At 44.5% G+C, this 19,755-nt stretch overlaps 1 protein-coding gene across 1 annotated transcript in view; it reads right to left on the bottom strand.

Moving 5' to 3' along the window:
* Positions 1 to 1,135: 1,135 nt before the first annotated feature.
* LOC144686753 (secretin receptor-like) overlaps positions 1,136 to 19,755 on the bottom strand; it is a 61,930-nt gene continuing 43,310 nt past the window's right edge. The window contains exons 10-14 of the mRNA XM_078552387.1: positions 15,970 to 16,039; positions 7,300 to 7,391; positions 2,682 to 2,820; positions 2,319 to 2,360; positions 1,136 to 2,197 (exon numbers count right to left, since the gene is read on the bottom strand). Of these exons, the coding sequence (XP_078408513.1) occupies positions 2,123 to 2,197; positions 2,319 to 2,360; positions 2,682 to 2,820; positions 7,300 to 7,391; positions 15,970 to 16,039 (418 nt within the window). The 3' untranslated portion in view covers positions 1,136 to 2,122. The remainder of the gene's footprint in view (positions 2,198 to 2,318; positions 2,361 to 2,681; positions 2,821 to 7,299; positions 7,392 to 15,969; positions 16,040 to 19,755) is intronic.

The following is a 19,755-nucleotide window of genomic DNA, read 5'->3' as shown; positions in this document are numbered from 1 at the left end:
CATGGGACTTGTTCCACATGACTCTCATCACCCTGGACAAAGAGTAATGTCTCCATACGCAGTCATGAATGGAAGGAACACCCATCTCTGGTCTTCCATGAAGGGGTGAGGTGGGTGATGATGCCATACCTAGATGGAGGCCAGTTGAAGGGCTTAGCGCTTGCCTGTTGACTTTGAGATAAAGCGAAACCTATATAGGACATGGGGGAGAATTTTCTCCCCATAGGGCGGGCTGGGCGGAAGCAGGTGCAGGCGGGCGCGCAGCCCATCGCTGCCCGCAATCAGTTGCGTGCCGCCATTTTATGTGGGCGGGCCAATTAAGGCCCACCCAGCATGACACACACCCGGAAGCGCTCAGCACTACCTGTGCGGGCGGTAGGAGGAGGAAGAGTCGGGGCCTGCGCTCTTTCTTGCATGTGTGCGAAAGAGCACAGAAACCTCCCTGAGACACGGAGCTGCCTCAGGGAGATTAATTTGATTATGAAAACTTGAAAAAAAGAATTTTAAAAATTATTCAGACACGTCCCCTCATGTGACAGTGTCACATGAGCTGGGACATGTCAATGAATTTTAATAAAAACTTTTGTTAAAGTTATAAACCCTTCATGGAACCTCATCCCGTCCGTGGATGAGGTTCCATGAAAAATGTGAAGGCTGACTGGGCTCTTCGTCTGCCCACCAGGCTTAAGATTGAACGGACAGCCCTGACAACTACTTCAATTAGGTGATTAATAGCTTTAAAAGGCCTTTGGCTGTTCGGTGGGCGCGCAGCCGACTCCAGTGTGTGCCCGCTGAACTGAAAATCGGAATGACGCGCAGTGATGTTAGGATGCACGCCCGACGTCACCGCGCGTCATTTTACGCGTCGGCATGCAGGGCCCGCCCCTGCACGCTGACCAAAAGATTCTGCCTATGCTCACTAACATAAATTCATTCATACATCCACTGCATCGATGATGGAGGCTGCAGGCAACCGTACCTTGCTAATGGCTTTCATCCAGATGAGAAGGAGGGCTCGTCACCATTTGGCAGAGTGCCATGAGGAGCAAAGGCCTGAGCAACAAGAGGTAGCAGGGCCTCTATGAGGCTGTGGCTGGCAAACATGGTCCACTGCAACGGCAAGCATTGGCCTGACCCTGGGTATACAGCCCGTGGTGCTCTTATCTACAGATGAGCGAAATGCAATGCCAGAGGTGCCCTCATATGTCCCGAGATGTGGTTGCTCACATCTGCCAGCTTCTCCAGTAGCAGCTGTGGCCACAAGAACTCTGGAGAAGTAGTGCAGAGCTCCAGGCCTGCATTGATTGAATGGTTGTCCGGGTGCCATTTAAATATGGTGCCAGGACCTTTGATCCCATGAGGCAATGGCAGGGCAGGCGACATCCTGCCCTGCCCTGCCATAAGATTTGCTGAACTCCTCATGGATGCATAATTAACGAACTGAAAGATGGAAGATTGTGCATGTTCACCCAACCCACCGCCCAGTGGGAATCTCACCAACTTTCCCACCTGCCACCAAACTTAGTCTCCAGAATGGAAAATTCCACCCAAAGTGGTAAAGCGATGACATTAATACTCACAGGAGATATTATCACTTAGGTTTAAGAATTCCATTTTCTTACTCATATAACAACACACAATTTAGACATTTCAATAATTATTTAGGAGACTGAGTTATACGCACTCAAAATAGCTACTCTGTAAATGAACTTGCTCACTCAAAGCTGATTGGTGCAACAAGTTGAATTGAACTTTCGTAAATACCAAATGCGCTTGTAACATAATCACATATAAACTGCACAATATTACACATATCCATAAATGTTTTCCTATCTTGATCAATATAATGTTCCATGGCAAGTGCACACTGCAAACACTAGCTTGGCAGACAGGGAAATTTGGGAAAAAATTGTACTTCTCAATGGAATTGACAGGTCAATAACATCTGGCCTATCAATGGCAGCAGTATCTCTGTTAAATCGTTCACAGTTAAATAGTTCTGTTTTCTTATTCTTTTGGAAACGCATTTGAAGCACAATATTTCATGTGATCCTTCGAAGAAAATCTGATTCTTGGTAAGCAAATTCCTGCGGTTCCTTGGGACTGGACCTGGTTCCACCACCTACCAATTACTGATCATGGGATTGTGTTGGTTGCCTTTCCTTTGTCTCCATTTTCTCTTGATTTCAGTTCGTACCTCAGTGGAAAACAATCATGTTTTATTAATAGTAATAAACATGGTTTTATTTTTCTATGAAAGGAAAGCACTTTTGACTGTATGTGGCAAATAAATCAGAATTAATCAGTAAAAAACTTACTTCACCATTAAGGAAACAGTAAAGTACTGCGACAACAAATCCCTGTAGGTTAAAAAGCACTTCATTAATGGTGCAAAGAACACATTTACATTGATAGAGCATTATCCTCTAGAGGATCCTATCATGTATCATTTAAAATAAGCTTAATTTTCAAAACACAATACTACTGAACATGTATAGGGTAAGTTTTCTAGTATCCAGTGGCAGACAATCTCACTTTCTGCTATAATGAAAAACCATCAGAACATACCCAGAAAATTATCCAGATCAAATTCATATAGAACATTACTCATATTAGTGATATTTTAGTTGAGTGATTCAATAATTTTACACAATAATTCTAATATTTATTCAAATAAATACCTGAAATGATCCAAGAGCAACATCAAAACCTATTTGTAAGTCCATTGCAAGGTTGCTTTCTTTATCCGGAAAAATTGCAAAGACAATATAGTGGATTCCAAACAATGGGATTAACAACAGAGTGGACTTTGCAAGCCTCCTAGAAACAACAAATACAATATACAGAACTAGTTAAAAGATATTTGGCCCTAATGTTCTTGGGTAGATTTTGGCTGGGAAGCTGGGATGAGTTGATAACCTTATTTCCTTCCCATCCCCTGACCCCGCACACCCTTGGATCTTGCCTGATTTTAATAGCTGGGCCTTCCCTACAATATACTAGCCAGCGCCAAGCTTGAAACAGTTGATGAGAGAGAGAGCTGGCTAGTGATGGGCGGTTCAAAGTTGTGAGCTCTGGAGGTCGCTTGCCAACACCAAGGTAAGTACTGGGGAGCAGGAGCAGGTCTGTGTGAAATGGAAAGGCCCAAAATGTTTTTGTGGAGTTCAAGTTATACTCTGGATTCTCCTGGCTTCACTTGAGAAAGTTTCTGAATTACCTTGAGGGCCTCTTCTTTCCTGCAAAGCTGTAATGAGAAGAGTGCCCATGGCTGGCCATTAAAGTCGCATCTGGGTGCTCGGTGCATCATAGGACCCCAATTAACATTTACGACTGACACTTCCCTAAGCCAGGGGGGAACCTTGACAACCTACAAAAAGGGCCCAGTTAAGATGGTGGCAAGGGAAAATTGAATGTGAAGGCAGTGATAAATCTTTGTGTAGCTGTTTTAATTGTTGGGTGGTAGGGTTAAAAATTCCACCTTCTGTGTGTATTCTGTTGAACTTGAGTTGCATTTCATTCTGAGAAAAGAGAGTGAACTTATCCACTTGGACATGAATGCCTGATTGTAGTTTTCAGAACTGCCATTGATTGAGATGACAGTCTTGTTCCTGCTTTTTTTATGAACTGGATTACTGTTTATAAATAGACATGGATTAGCAGTAATGTTACTTGGAAATGGTACAGAGAGATAGACTTTCACTTATTATTTTTGAGAACTACGAATCCCACAATGAATTTAAATTAACATTGATTCTATTTCACAGTGACAACAGTTGTCTGAGTGGAAATTTAAATGTAAAGCTTATTTTGTCAAGAGTGAAGCTTTATTTTATACCACTGGATACTTTTATTAGTAGTAGCCCAGTGTTTGAAACACGATTATGATAATAAGTTATTGATATGGGGCTATATTTAACACGATCATCACAAGAGCCATTGAATCACATCATTTTACAGTAGAGAAAGGGGCTAGTCAGTCCATCATGGCTTGCTAGACTTTTAAAAGAGATATGCATTTAATCCCATTCCCATGCCCTATTTGCTTCAATTTATTTATTTTTTCTTTTTCAAATATTTTATCCATTTCCTTTTAAAAGCTAGATTGATTTTGCTTCTATAGTGTTTTATTCCTAACAATCCTCTGTAGAAAAATTCTCCTAATCTTTCTCTTCATTCCTGTGATGATGATCTTAAACGTATGCCCTTTTAGGACTAATTGACCAATCAGTGGAAATAATGTATGATATCCTGTTCTTAAAAACATACGCATGTAGGATTAGGAATTGGTTTAATCGTGTATGATTAATGCTTTTGCTTTTTATTTACTTATAAATTGTTTCTGGATTTGCACTGTAGTTAGAAATAATGAAATAGTGATACTTGTCCTTTTTTTGGTCTCAGGCAAATTCACACCTCTTTGGTGTATTACTGCCACCTACTGTATTGGAGGAAGAAGTGCAATGCAATTTTTAAAAACCTTAAATTAATACTTGCTCATTCCTAAGATGCTTTAGGATTTAATGTGTTGAGGTACAATTTATTTGACCATACTGTTTAGCTTCTGCTGAAAGTGCAAGATGTGTGATTCGTGTCAGCTTATTCTTCTTGCTACATTTGAAATGAAATAGCCAAGTGATTCTTGAAATAAAGAAATGGGACAATGAACTCAGAATGATTTGTTACATACTTGATGGTAGACAAGTTGGCATTGGGTGTTTTTGTAGGAATTATGTCATTTCTAAGAGTTGTATTCACAATAGGAGTTATCAGAATAAAAAACACCTTATAAGACTGCATGATTAGAGGCTTGTATTTTGAGATTTCTGTCACAATTTGTAAAGTCAGAATCAAAAGGATCAATGAAGGTTACAACTAAACCCAGAGAATAAACAGGGTCATTGTATTTATTTCCTTATATGCCTACTATTTAGAGACATTGCATGTCTCAAATATTTGGTTGAACGTAATAAAAATATTACAATGCAAACATATGTGGTGTTCGGAATTCTCAGTTTTCCTGATTTATTTTATTAAAATTCCTCATAATTCTGAACACTCCTATGATATTCTCTCAACTTCCCTCTTCTAGTGAGAAACATCTCATTTTCTCTATTCTCCCATTAGAAGTCAAGGTGGTCATTCCCAGTCTAATTTTACAACTTTTACTTTTACTGTAGCCTTGACATCGTTCCTCAAGTAGGACACTGAAAACTGGAAATGTCTGCTTCCTCTGGAGCGACCTGGTAGGTGGGGGGTTGGGGGGAGTGGGGGGCAGGGGAGTGCGGGGTGGAGCGGTGGGGTATAAATTTGGGTGGGTGGTGTGGAGTGGTGCCATCCCCATCACCTACCTGTCTGGTGATATGTGGTGATATGTTAACAGCGACTGGTGTAGGGTGGCCTGCCTGCCTTTGGGCCAATTGAGACCCTTAAGTGACCAATTAATGGCCTCCCACTGCTGCTGGTACTTTGCCAGCAGCGGGGGGTTGCCCACAACATGTGGTAAGGCCATCCAGATAAACTATGTGCCCAATGGAGGGTCCCCCAGTGGAAAAGGCGTGAACCATACCCCTGGCCTTCCGATTGCCACCTCTCCCCACCATCCCTCTACCAGGGCCTTCCCGACTGGCCCTAGCAAGGCTGACTTACTTACCTTCCAGTCTGATCTCCATAGTTCCTTGTCGGGCACTGACTGCAGTCCCAGCAGTGGCCATGGCTCCTGATGACACTACTGGGACTGGAGAGCTGCAGGCCATCTGTATGCCCAGCAGTTCTTCGAGACGGGACTACCACCCAGATGTGGGTGGAAAACACAACCTTCGGCTGATGACCGCAAAATCCGGTCTTGGCTTCCTGGGCCGGGGGAGGCGGGGCTCATCCCTGACATTTCAGCTGGTGGATGAGGCCACTGCCTCCACGTAAAATCCAATGCCATATTCTAACAGAGGACTAAGAATAGTATAGATTTAGCATTACCTCTTTGCTTTTGTGTCCTGTGCCCCTATTTAGTAAAACTATAATCGTACTTCTTTTAACAGTTTTATTAACTTGTGACCCCGCTTTTAAAGATTTGTGTATCTAAAAACCTAAATCTATTCTTTTTAATGTTCAGCATGGTTAAACACGAGCAACATCATGGAGGATCTGCTAGTTAGATTTAAAAGTCTCGATTCTAGCATGCCTCAATCACCGTATCATTTTCCTTCTTAGTCCTAACACTAACCATATAGGTTTTACACTGGCCCCTGTACTATTTGAATTTTCTAATGCTATTATGAAAGCTTTAATTAATACTGTACTCTCCTTTTTTCTTATGCTATCCCTTCTGAATAGTTTATCACGCTTAAAATTGCTGAAGTCACTTTAGAAGTTGTCCACATGGATAAATTTGCTAAATTTAGTTGTTTTCTTGTAGTCATTTAACAGCAATTGTGCTACTTATTAATTTCTGACTCTAGGTTAGAAAATCTATCATGAAATGACTGCCTTTCCTTCTCAGAGAACATAGCCAAAGAAGCATGGCTTTTATTGAAAATTTTGTAAACCTCTTACCATATCACCTATTACCCTATTTTAATGGAAAGGAACCCAGTTTATTTTGTCTCATATCATAATTAAAGACTCTCTGCGCTGGTATTATTTTTATTATTATTTTACGTTTTTTTGCACACACTCAGCTTTTAAGCTCTTATCAATTTACAGAACAGGACACAGTTCAGGATGGCAGGCAACATATGCTAGGTTAGAAGTAAGTACCTGGAGTTTGATATTGCTGTGTTGGGGTTTGGATTTTGCAGCACTGTTGAGGAGTACATTCTTTTTATTTGTTCATGGGATGTTGCTGCCGCTGGCAAGGCCAGCATTTATCACCCATCCCGAATTGCTATTGAGAGATGATGGTGAGCCACCTTTTTGAACTGTTGCAGGTGCAGGTACACCCACAGTGCTGTTAAGAAGGGAGTTCCAGGATTTTGACTACACAATGAAGAAGGAATGATAATATATTTCCAAGTCAGGCTGATGTGTGATTTGGAGGGGAACTTGCAGGTGGTGATGTTCACATGTCTCTATGGCCCTTGTTCTTCTAGACGGTAAAGATTGCAGGTTTAGAAGGTGCTGTGAAAAGAGCCTTGCTGAGTTGCTGCAGTGCATCTTATTTATGGCACACAATGCGTCAGTGGTGGAGGAAGTGAATGTTTAAGGTGGTGACTGAAGTGCCAATTAAGCTCTTTGACTTTTCAACACCCGGAGTAGTATTTGCATGGCTCTATATTAAAGAAGCTGGTGGGTGTAGTGACTCACCTGCACTGGCTTAAATCATTTCTCATAGCATCGGGTGTCTTTAGATTTTTTATTAATATCCCAATGATCCGAACAAAGAGAAAAAAGTTGATCTGTGAAATAGAACAAAAGTAAATGTTTACATTTTTAAGGTGGCAGGACATGTTGATAAAGCTAATACAAAAACATGTAGAATCCTGGGCTTTATAAATAAACATCGATGGCTCAAAAGCTAGAAGCATAACACCCATTCCTTGGGTGCTACAAGTGGCCTTAGAGGGCCAAAATGGTGACCGTAGTGAGCACAAACACTTCTGATGCGAGTCGCACTGGACACCATATTTTTGAGAGCACTAGTGTGCGCAGCAAACATCCACCAGAGGTATGCAGAGTGGCAGTAATTATGTTAACCAGCGTGTAACATTGATTTGACACCAGCACTGCCAGCTTGGAGCTCAATGCTCCAGCTAACACTGTCTCTTAATTGCACACTGCTGAATATAAGTTCAACAGGAGAGTTATAGAGGTCTACAGCGCAGAAAAAGGCCCTTCGGCTCATTGTGTCTGCACCGGTCAAGCAAGTACCTAACTATTCTAATCCCATTTTCCAGCACTAGGCCCATAGCCTTGTATACCATGGCATTGCAAGTGCACATCCAAATACTTCTTAAATGTTCTGAGGGTGTCTGCCTCTACCACCCTTTCCAGATTCCCACCACCCTCTGGGTGAAAAAATTCTTCCTCACATCCCCTCTAAACCTCCTGCCCCTTACCTTAAATCTATGCCCCCTGGTTATTGATCCCTCCACCAAGGGGAAAAGTTCCTTCCTGCCTACCCTATCTATGCCCTCATAATTTTATACACCTCAATCATGTCCCCCCTTAATCTCCTCTGTTCCAGGGAAAATAACCCCAGTCTATCCAATCTCTCCTCATAACTAAAACCCTCCAGCCCAGGCAACATCCTGGTAAATCTCCTCTGTACTCTCTCTAGTGCAATCACATCCTTCCTATAATGCGGATCCAGAACTGCACGCAATACTCTAGCTGTGGCCTAAACAGCGTTTTATACAGTTCCAGCATAACCTCCCTGCTCTTATATTCTATGCCTTGGCTAATAAAGGCAAGTGTCCCATATGCCTTCTTAACCACCTTATCTACCTGTCCCACTACCTTAATGGACTGGTGGATATGCATACCAAGGTCCCTCTGATTCTCAGTACTTCCCAGGGTCTTATCATTCATCTTGTATTCCCGTGCCTTGTTTATCCTGCCCAAGTGCATCACCTCACACTTATCTGGTTTAAATTCCATTTGCCACTGATCAGCCCATCTGACCAGCTCGTCTATATCCTCCTGTAATCTAAGGTTATCCTCCTCACTATTTACCACCCCACTAATTTTCGTGTCATCCATGAACTTACTGATCAACCCTCCTACATTCAAGTCTAAATCATTAATATATACCACAAACAGCAAGGGACCCAACATCGATCCCTGTGGAACCCCACTGGACATAGGCATCCAGTCACAAAAACACCCCTCAACCATCACCCTCTGCTTCCTGCCACTCAGCCAATTCTGGATCCAATTTGTCAAATTGCTTTGGATCCCACGGGTTCTTACCTTCGTTTTCAGTCTCCCATGCAGAACCTTATCAAAAGCCTTGCTGAAGTCCAAGTAAACTATGTCATATGCATTTCCCTCATCTACACATCTGTTTACCTCTTCGAAAAATTTAATCAAATTGTTCAGACATGACCTCCCCTTAACAAAACCATGCTGACTGTCCTTGATTAATCCCTGCCTCTCCAAGTGTAGATTAATTCTGTCCCTCAGAATTGCTTCCAATAGTTTCCCCACCACTGAGGTTAGACTGACTGGCCTGTAGTTCCCTGGTTTATCCCTTTCTCCCTTCTTAAATAACGGTACCACATTGGCTGACCTCCTGTCCTCTTGCACCTCTCCTGTGGCCAGAGAGATATTGAAAATTATTGCCAGCACCCCTGCTATCTCCTCCCTTGCCTCATTCAACAGCCTGGGATACATTTCATCCGGACCTGGAGATTTATCTACTTTTAAGCCTACCAGACCACTTAGAAGCTCTTCACTTTCTATTCTAATTTCTTTAATTATATCACAGTCCTTCTACCTGATTTCCATACCCACGCCATCCCTCTCACTTGTGAACACCGACACAAAGTATTCATTTAGAACCCTACCTATGTCTTCCGGCTCCACACACAAATTACCACTATGGTACTGAATGGGCCCTACTCTTGCCCTAGTTATCCTCTTACTCTTAACGTACTTGTAAAATAACTTTGGATTTTCCTTTATATTACCTGCAAATGTTGCTTCATGCCCCTTTTTTGCTCTCCTAATTTCCTTTTTAAGTTCCCCCTACACATTCTATACTCCTCTAGGCTTCCGCTGTTTTGAGCCCTCCATATCTACCATAAGGCTCCCTTTTTTTCTTTATCCAATCCTGTATATTCCTCAACATCCAGGGTTCCTGGATTTGTTGGTCCCACCCTTTGTCTTAACTGGAATATGTTGGCCCTGTACTCTCCCTATTTCCTTCTTGAATGAGCCTCACTGCTCTGATGCAGATTTACCTAAAAATAGCTGCTCCCAGTCCACTCTGGCCAAATCATATCTGGTCTTATTAAAATCAGCCTTCTCCCAATTTAGAACTCTGATTTCTGGCCCATCCTTGTCCTTTTCCATAACAACCTTGAATCTAATGGAGTTATGATCACTGTCTGCAAAATGCTCCCCCACTGATACCTCTACCACTTGCCCAGCTTCATTCCCTAAAATTAAGCCTAGGACCACCCCCTGTCTTGTAGGACCTTCTACGTAATGACTTAAAAAGCTCTCCTAGATGCATTTTAAGAATTCCGCTCCCTCTAAACCTATCACACAATGACTAACCCAGTCAAAGTTGGGGAAGTTGAAATCTCCCACTATTACTATCCTATTATTTTTACGTTTGTCCGAAATTTGGCTACTTATCTGCTCTTCTATTTCTCTCTGACTGTTTGGAGGCCTATAGTACACGCCCAGCAATGTGATTGCTCCTTTTTTGTTTGTTTTTCAGTTCTACCCATATGGCTTAATTTGAGGAGCCTTCTAAGGTGTCATCCCTCCTTATTGCTATAATTGATTCCTTGATCAATATTGCAATACCCCCTCCTCTTTTGCCTCCTTCCCTGTCTCGCCTGAAGACTCTATATCCTGGAATATTGGACTGCCAATCCTGCCCCTCTCTCAACCATGTCTCTGTGACAGCAATGACATCATACTTCCACGTGTTAATTTGTGCACTCGTCTCATCTACCTTATTTGTCAGGCTCCTTGCATTAAAATAAATACCATCCAAGCTTGCCAAACTCCCTTGTGCCTTAACTGGCCTATAATTTATATGCCTTCCAGACTCACTTGCTCTCTTCTAATTTTGGCTGTGCATCTCCCCCTGCTGAACCCCCTCTCAGGATCCCATCCCCTTGCCAAGTTAGTTTAAACCCTCCCCAACAGCACTAGCAAACCTCCCCACAAGGATGTTGGTCCCATTCTGGTTCATGTGCAACCCGTCTGCCTTGTACAGGTCCCACCGCCTCCAATGTCCCAAAAATCTAAAGCCCTCCCTCCTGCACCGTCTCTCCAGCCACGCATTCATCTGGACTAACCTCCTATTTCTACACTCACCTACTTACTACCTTTGCGGTCCTGTTTTTTAAATTGCTTCCTAGCTCCCTAAATTCTGCTTGCAGGACCTCATCTCTCTTTCTACCTATGTCGTTGGTACCAATATGTACCACGATCTCTGTCTGTTTGCCCTCCTCCCTGCAGCTGTTCAGTGACATCCTTGACCCTAGCACCAGGGAGGCAACATACCATCCTGGAGTCATGTCTACGGCCGCAGGAACGCCTGTCTGTTCCCCTTACTATTGAGTCTCACACCACTATTGCTCTTCCCCTCTTTTTCCTCCCCCCCTGTGCAGCTGAGTCGCTCACAGTGCCATGAGCGTGGCTGCACTCCCAAGAGGAACCGTCACTCTCACTGTTTTCCAACACAGAAAAACAGTTCTCGAGCGAGATGCGCCCTGGGGATTTCCTGACTACCTGCCTGACATCTTTCTTCTGACTGATGGTTGCCCATTCCCTCTCTGTCTGCACTTCCGTAAGCTGTGGGGTGGCCATGTCTAAAAACGTGCTATCCACGAAACTCTCAGCCTCGCGGATGCACTTCAGTGCCTCCAGCTGCCACTCAAGCTTCGAAACCCGGAGCTCAAGTAGTTACAGCTGGTGGCACTTCCTGCACACGTGGTCGGACAGAGCACGAGGAGTGTTTAAGACTTCTCACATGTTGCAGGCGGTACATAACATGGGACTGAGCTGCCCTGCCATGCCTCTAGTTGAAGAAAAAAACTCTTACTTTAAGTTAAATACAGTAAAAAAAGTTAAATTATGTATGCACTTTAAATAAAAACTAGAACCCTTACCTTTCCTTAGCTTAATCTATATTAAACTGGAGAAAAAAAGAAGGAAAGAGCACTCATCAGTGCTATTTAAAGGATCATAAATTACTTTAGTTTATTTGCTGATTCATTTCAACTGGCTGTCCCTATGATTGCAGAAACTTTTGAGAGTTCTTTGAGATTTTAAATTGCTAACCTCTATAGGGAGTAGTGTGGTAGGTGCTAAAGGAGATAATCTTGATTTCAAGATCACAAACCAGATATGAGCTCACTAATAGGCTTTCCTTGTGGAATTCAGCATTCCTGGGAAAATGAGCAGAGGACCATACAGATCAGGACAAACCTCTAGAAGATGAAGGAGGAGGTGGGGGAGAAAGACTCTCAGCAAGAGGCCATATCTGCCTAGTGTGTTTAGAGAGCAGGTCTCCCATCTGAACCTTAACAAGGAAATGTATATGAGACATTTGAGAATGTCTTCCCTGAAAGCTATCACCTGATGCAGCCTCAGAGCAGGGTCTGGACCACATTGCCAGTGGCTCTGAAGGTGATAGTGGCCATTAACTTTATGCTGGTTCCTTCCAGTCTGGAGAGAGAGATATTTGCAATAGCTCTCATTGTCCATCCCTAAGGGAGTTCACTTCAGCTCAGCAGGCTGGGAAATCACATGAGGATTGCAGGCTTTCCCATGGTGCAGGGTGCCATGGGTTGCACAGACTATCACTTAGCAGGCGCCGCATGTCAACTCTGAGATCTACTACAACGTAAAAGGGATTGCATTCCCTTAATGACCAACTGGGATGCAACCATACATAGCAAATCATGCAGGTCACTACCTGGTATCCTGACAGAAGTCATGATGCCAAATGGCCTCATTCTGCATTATGAGATTCTATAAACTGTGGAGAAACTATTGCGTGCTCATCACTTTCAGATCCTTTTACACACGATCATCAAAAATAAATATTTAAAAATAATTAACTTTAAATGTATGAAATAAATAAAAAGGAGACCATGATGGAATTAAATAAGTATAGCCATTCATTGCAATGGCTCTTAAATTAACACATACATCTAGCTAGTGTTTTATAATATTTTCAGTACCAACTTCTAAACGATGGTATATACAGTATATACAATGGACAATTATTGTACAGATGAAATATTTGAATAATATATCCCCAAATCCATCCCCTCCATTATCTACAGATCTTGTTAGCAACTAACATGTATGAGCTATTACCTGAATGCTGACTATTTAGCTCATATCATAAAAATACATGGCAAGAATTTTTCCATCGGTGAGCGGGGCCAGGGCCCACTCGACGACATGTGAAATGACGCCAAATGATGTCGGGCAGAACTCCCGACGTCATCCCGCGTCATTTGCATTTTCAGGTCGGCGGGGGCGCAGCCCAGTCAGCTGTACGCCTGCCGACCTGTCAACGGCCTATTGAGGCCATTCAAAAAGCAGTTAAAGCAATTAGTGGACCTTAAGGTTGGCGGGCAGGTTGGGAGCGCTGGCGGCCACCTGAAAAAGCATGAAACCTCATCCACGGGCGGGATGAGGTTTCATGACTGAATTAAAAAATTAAGATTAACTTATACTTCAGGCTATGTCCATGTCCCAACTCATGTGACGTTGTGACATGAGGGGACATGGATGGTAAATGAAATTTTCGAAAGAATAACTTTCTCACTTTGGGAACCGATCTCCCTGAGGCAGCACTTAGTCAGGGAGATCGGAGCACACTTCAGCATTTGCCATTCCCCTCCACCTCCCCCACCACCCCACCCTCCTCCCAACACCCCACCACCCCCACTTGCACAGGGACTGTACAGCACTCCTGTGCAGACGTCATGCTGGGCGGGCCTTAATTGGCCTGCCCACGAAAAATGGTGGTGCACTCCCAATCAGGGGTGCTGATCGGAGGGCCACCTGCCCATGCCCGCTCCCGCACATCCCCCCTGATGGGGGAAGAATTTTGCCCCATGTTTTTATTCATGCAAAATGACTAAATATAGTTGTGAAATAACAAAGATTCCCAAATGCTTTGCATGGTAAAATGTTAATGCAAATATTCATCACAATGGTCATTATCCTGTTTAAAAACATTTGTGGCCATTGATACTGACCACATTTACCGAACAACGAATAGGGACACTATCTATTGGCCAATTTTGCTCTCTTCTTGTGTCTGCAAGTGTTCTGAAATTGCCTTTGATATTAGTAAACTTCATACTTTGCTTTCTACTTGACAGTCACGCCTATGCCATAAGGGGGAAGCAGTATGTTGAGGCAATTCCCAACAGTCTATCACTGACAATTTCCTCAGAGGTTCTCCTGATTGGCACCTGCAACTCTGATAGAAAATCAGTCAGAATCCCAGAAAGATGCATGAACGGGTTTCCACTGATATTCCACTAAAGTTATCATGGCCAATCTGGAGAATCCTCAGTGAAATTCCCTTTCCATCATGATATACGATGGAATACAAATCTATGAAATTGAAGTGGAAAATTTGACTGTTTTTGAAATTATACATAATGAAATAAAATCTAAGATTTTGTGTCAATTTAACAAATATCTTGGTAGCTTATTTTATTTATTTTGCTAATAAATTAAGCGATTAGACAGCACTGGAGATATAAGAGCTAATTTTACTGCTATTATTAATGCCCCCTGTTTCTGTTTAAAATTTTTACTTCGGGAAATGTTTCCTACATGCTATATATGTGACCTTCCTTAGTGAGAATGTCAGTGTGTGTGACTATAGAAGTGGCCTTATGCTTTAAATTTTCACTTACCAGGAACTAAATTTAGGCAGTTGGTAGAAAAGGAAACTTTCATTCTACATGCTGGATTGGAGTCAAACTAATGATCCAACTGTATTATTCAATCTAATAATGATTATTGCTTAATGAACCTTCTGTTAGTTCTGCCCGGCAATATGCCAATGTGGCCTGGTTACCATGGGGACAGGAGGCCCAGGTCCCAGATCAAGTGCTATTGAAATCCACATGCCAGGTTTAACACCAGAAAACAAAGGACAGAGTAGGTGGCTTTGCTACAGGTAGATTTACAGACTTTCAGGAATCTGCGTAAAAAACCCTGGACAGAGAGAGAGAGAGAAAGAGAGTGTCCCGGAGAGAGAGAGAGACAGGAACAGCAGTTGCTGCAGTCAGCAGAGAGGATAAAGGCTGTTTTTCTCTGTTAGCTACCAGACAGAATGCAGATGGAAGGACATTCTCTGTTTGAAGAGACGGAACCCGTGGAACTTTAAGAACACTGGAAGATCTGTCTTGACATGGCTGGGAGAAGGAATCATCAGACTGAGCTGTGCTGCTGGAAGTTGGTTTGGGATTTCTCAGAAACCTGAGGGAAAGGACCTTAAAAAAAGGGAGAAGTAAGCCCATTGGAAGCTGGGAGTATCTTTGGACAGATTCCTTTAATACTGCATATGTGTGGAGAGAGCACTGTAATACATAAATGTGGCATAGGGCTCAACACAAATAAGGGATGTCTTTTCTGTAGTTTAGAGTATTAGCTGCCTACTAAGTAATGTTTAGTCAATGTTGATTTTAGTTTGTTTCTTACAGTAAAAGTCTTAAAACATGAAATCCTTTGATCAATTTGGGAATTCAAATTGCTTTTTAAAAGTTCTCAACCTCCATGGGAATGTAACAAATTGAATTTGGATATTATCTCATCATTGAAATTTTTTCAGCATGTTACAAAGATATTCAATGTTATACATGCGCAATGTTGTTATAAATAATAATAGTTAAATGGACCAATTTGAAGTCCATACAGCTTATTAAGTTTTGTACTTGAAAAGAATGGAATCTGTGGTCCCAAAGCACCATTAGGTCATCTTAACCTTTGGAGATAGTATAAAATGGGTGACAATGGATTCTCCACACCTTACACACCTCTCCTGGTCTTCCTTCCATTGGCTTCATTAGAATGAAATATCAGTCAGCGTATATAACAAATGATTGATTCGTTTTGTTCATTCTGCAAAATCAGCAAAAGCTACCCCCATTTGAGAAAATAAATGCATGCACCAAACGTTGGTTTGCAAATTGCTCATTATTTGATGTTTTTAGGGTAAACTATTTAATTATAAATGTAAATTATTTACAATGTGGCACCTAAGCTAATAACTTGCCATGGCTCAAAATCATCATAAAATTAAAAAATACTTACGAAATTAGATACTATTACAGGTCCTTTAATGATCCACCATATTTGTTCATCTGAATTAACATCCCAGCAGCTGTGGATTATACACAAAGAGATTATGAAGCGTTTAAATTGTGCTGTTTCTCTGACACTAAGGGCAGAATTTTCAGTTTGATGTGCAGGGGCCCACCCCTGCACGTCCGCGCGTAAAATGATGCGCGGTGACATCAGGTGAGCGTCCCGATGGCACTGCGATATTTTGCTGGGCGGACGCGCGATGAAGTCTGACGCGCACCCGCCATTAATTGACGGGCCACTTAAGGCCCTTTAGTCTTCAATCGATGCTGATTTTTCGGCGCCCGTGCAATCTTCGGGTCGGCACACGGGCGCAGCGGGCAGGTGGGTAGGAGACATTTGTATTAACCTCATCCACGGGTGGGATACAAGGGCTCAATGGGATTGTGAATCTGCTCTGTGAAGTATTTATTGGTGAAAGTTTTAAACTTGCCTGTGTGATCTGCAGTACTTCAGAACACATCCCAGCAGCTTTTCCTGGACTCTTAACCTTCAGGTCAGCACTCTGCAATGAGGAATCTTTTCCGAGCCTGCAGGTTTCAGGAAGCCTTCCCTTTAGCCTGGGAATGGGATCTGATCTGTCCACTGGAGGCAGCTCCTCTGAGGAGGAAGGGAGGGCTAGAAGGGGGAGCAGGCCAGGAGTGCACATTCAGCCTCCAGGAGAGCCACCTTTGGGAGGACAGGCACAGGCACAAGGGGCGCAGGGCCAAGAGGTAGTCCAAGGCAGAAGAGGCCGCAGAAAATGCCACTATCCTGCTGCCAGGGTATACAGGCAGCGAAGCAGTTACCTCAATATGTCTGAGGTGCAGTGCCAAAGGAGGGTCCGACTCTCAAGGGAGACAGTCAACTATATCTGTCAGATTATTGGGCCCAAGATCTCCCCTAACTGAGTAGGCAGACACCCCATGCCAGTGGCTCTGAAGGTCACAGCTGCCCTCTACTTCTATGCTTTTGGCTCCTTCCAGGGCTCGGTGGGTGATCTTTGCGGTCTCTCCCAATCAGCTGTCCACACTTGTATCAAGCAGGTCACAGACGCTCTGTTCAGGCGTGCATTGACCTTCATCCACTTCCATTGGGAGCAGGCAAGTCAGGTACAGTGGGCCAGAGGCTTCGCGGCCATTGCTGGCTTCTCCCGTGTCCAGGATGCAATAGACTGTACACATGTGGCCAGCAAGGCACCAGCAGGTGAGCCCGGTGCCTTCGTCAACAGGAAGGGCTTCCACCCCATGAACGTGCAGATAGTGTGTGATCACAGGATGCTGATTCTACAAGTCTGTGCAAGGTACCCAGGCAGCTCCCACGACACCTACATCCTCAGACACTCCCAGGTGCTGGGGCTCTTCAGTGCTCCAGCCCAACTTGACGGGATGGCTGGTGGATGACAAGGGCTATCCCCTCAGAAGGTGGCTCATGACGCCTCTCCACCATCCAAGAACAGAAGCTGAGCAGCGGTACAATAGGAGCCACACCTCCACAAGGGCTGTGGTGGAGAGAACCATTGGTCTTCTCAAGATACGCTTCCGATGCCTAAACCGTTCAGGGGATGCACTCCAATACTCCCCAGATCATGTGTCAGTGATAGTGGTTGCATGCTGCGCTCTCCACAATCTTGCTCTGGGAAGGGAGGACACAGTGGACGATGAAGACGCCGACGCAGTGTCTGCAGCTGCACATGATGAGTCCAGCTGTGATTCCAAGGATGAGCACCCACAGGGAAATGCTGAGGGGGTAGACGCTGACCCAGAACTACTCCAGGGAGGCAGGGACACCCGAGATGCTTTAATCCAACGAACCTTCAGCTAGCACAACACAGGTGGATCATAGGACAAGCCTGGGCTGCCACCTCGATACTCAACACCTAAGTGCAAAATCTGCCAGGGCAGCAGCACTAACAAAGGGCCTTGTACATAAAGCTGAATGTCCAACAAATCACTCATTACACTTTTCTTAAACATACACATGCAGAAGAAACGAGGCACCCTCAGCCATGGTCACACATCTGGCATTTAATGTGTGAAGCAGAAATTATCACAAATAGAAAACAATAGTGTAAACAATCAAAAAGAAATCATAAGTACCTAATCTCGGGCCAACACAAAAGCACCAGTGAAAATCCCGTGGTGTGCCTAAGGTGCCGTATGCTTTCGTTTACGGGTGCCACGTCTTGGTGCTGCCCCATTGCTCGGAGCGGCATCTGAGCCAGCCTGTTGACTCTGCTATCCTTTAGGCCTCGATGACCTTGGCGGTTGTCCTCTGGCCCATGGAGCCTGTGCAAGCCCCGCCTGGGAGTGAGCTGCCAGTTCCACAGCTGGCATCTCCCCAGTCATCGCAGCCTCACTGGATGATACAGTCACTGGGAGAGAGGTGGAGGAGCTGCCGCCCTCATCCAGAGCGCCCTGAAAGGAGCCTGCAGAGGTGACAGGCAGCTGCTGCGCCGACGTGAGGTCGCTTCGGACCTCCCTGCTCACCATGGATGGATGTGCAATGAGCTGGGAAGCTTGATGCCCACACCATCTCCCACACTGGCACTGACCAGCTGAGGTCATTGCCGATGTGAGGGCTGGCTGGTCAGAGTGCATCCCCAGGAAGCCCTGGCGGGTATCCTGGAGTAGGCTCTCCACGAGAGTCGCCACTCTCGCCATGAAGGACACTTGGCGTTCGGACATGTGGCTCATTGCTTCAGTGAGCGTCCGCATGGACTCCTCCACCACGGAGACCAAGCCTTATGTATCTCCCCCAGATGGTCTCGCACACCCAGCCACATTTCCTGCATTTGCTGCGTTGCAGATGACTCCAGAGGCACATCATCAGACACCGACTGGGCATGTGCCTGGTCCTCTGCAGTCCTTCGACTGCTGGCACCATAGGCACTCTCTGTCTCTGCCAGCTCCTCCAGTGAGTGAAGTGCCCTCACCACTGTGCCCCGGGACACTAGCCGTTGTTCTAATTCTTACCGAGGTGCTAGTATCTGTGCTGGTGCCTGCCTCGCAGAAATGGTGTGACGCTGGTGTGACTTCAGGCCCCTCAGGTGTATGAGGGGCCCTCTGCTGCTCCTCCTCCTGGCCTTGCTCTGATGATGCTGAAAGGAAGAACAAGGACAGTGGATCACTTAGCGTAGAGACAATGACAAAGTTCATCCCTGTCCCCCTGGCTCATTATGTGCTCAACCTTTCATAACCAATGGTCCAGCAATGTTGCAACAATAACTAATTTAACAATCATCAGTGCTATGGTTGTTGGGAGGACAATGCAGACCTCAGCGTTGGCCTTAAATACCTGGACATGGCACCCCAGCCTCACCTACACCAGTAGACCTGGGTGCATGGCGCTCCTCCAGTTCAAGGGCCTCCAGCTTGAAGCGGCTTAAAATGGAGAGCTGGCCGCCTCCAGTCCCCACACGTTATGAGCATTCTTCTCCTGAAAAAGAGAGAAAAGCATTGATTAGGGCAAATTGCACATGGACTCTGCTCATGCATGGCACAACCCAATCAAAGTGGGACATATCAGGCCTCCAGTGCCTCCTCACCCTGCTGCTGTTGATCACTCAGGCAAAGATGCCAGGCCTGCTCCCCAGCCCCTCACCGCCCCCTCGGACACATGCTGCCTACATCACATTAGGAACCACGTGGCATTTCCTCCCATAGCAAGGAGGCGCAAGCACGTGCAGCGTAAAGTGCAGCAGATGGTTCGTTGCCACGCTGCCTTGAGGCTCCCCTTCCACCATCTCATCACCCT

The sequence above is a fragment of the Cetorhinus maximus genome, chromosome 11 (genome assembly GCF_964194155.1).
Source record: "Cetorhinus maximus chromosome 11, sCetMax3.hap1.1, whole genome shotgun sequence".
NCBI classification, from domain to species: Eukaryota; Metazoa; Chordata; class Chondrichthyes; order Lamniformes; family Cetorhinidae; genus Cetorhinus; species Cetorhinus maximus.
The sequence above is the reverse complement of the archived record's forward strand: the minus strand, read 5'-3'. Positions and strand labels throughout refer to the sequence as shown.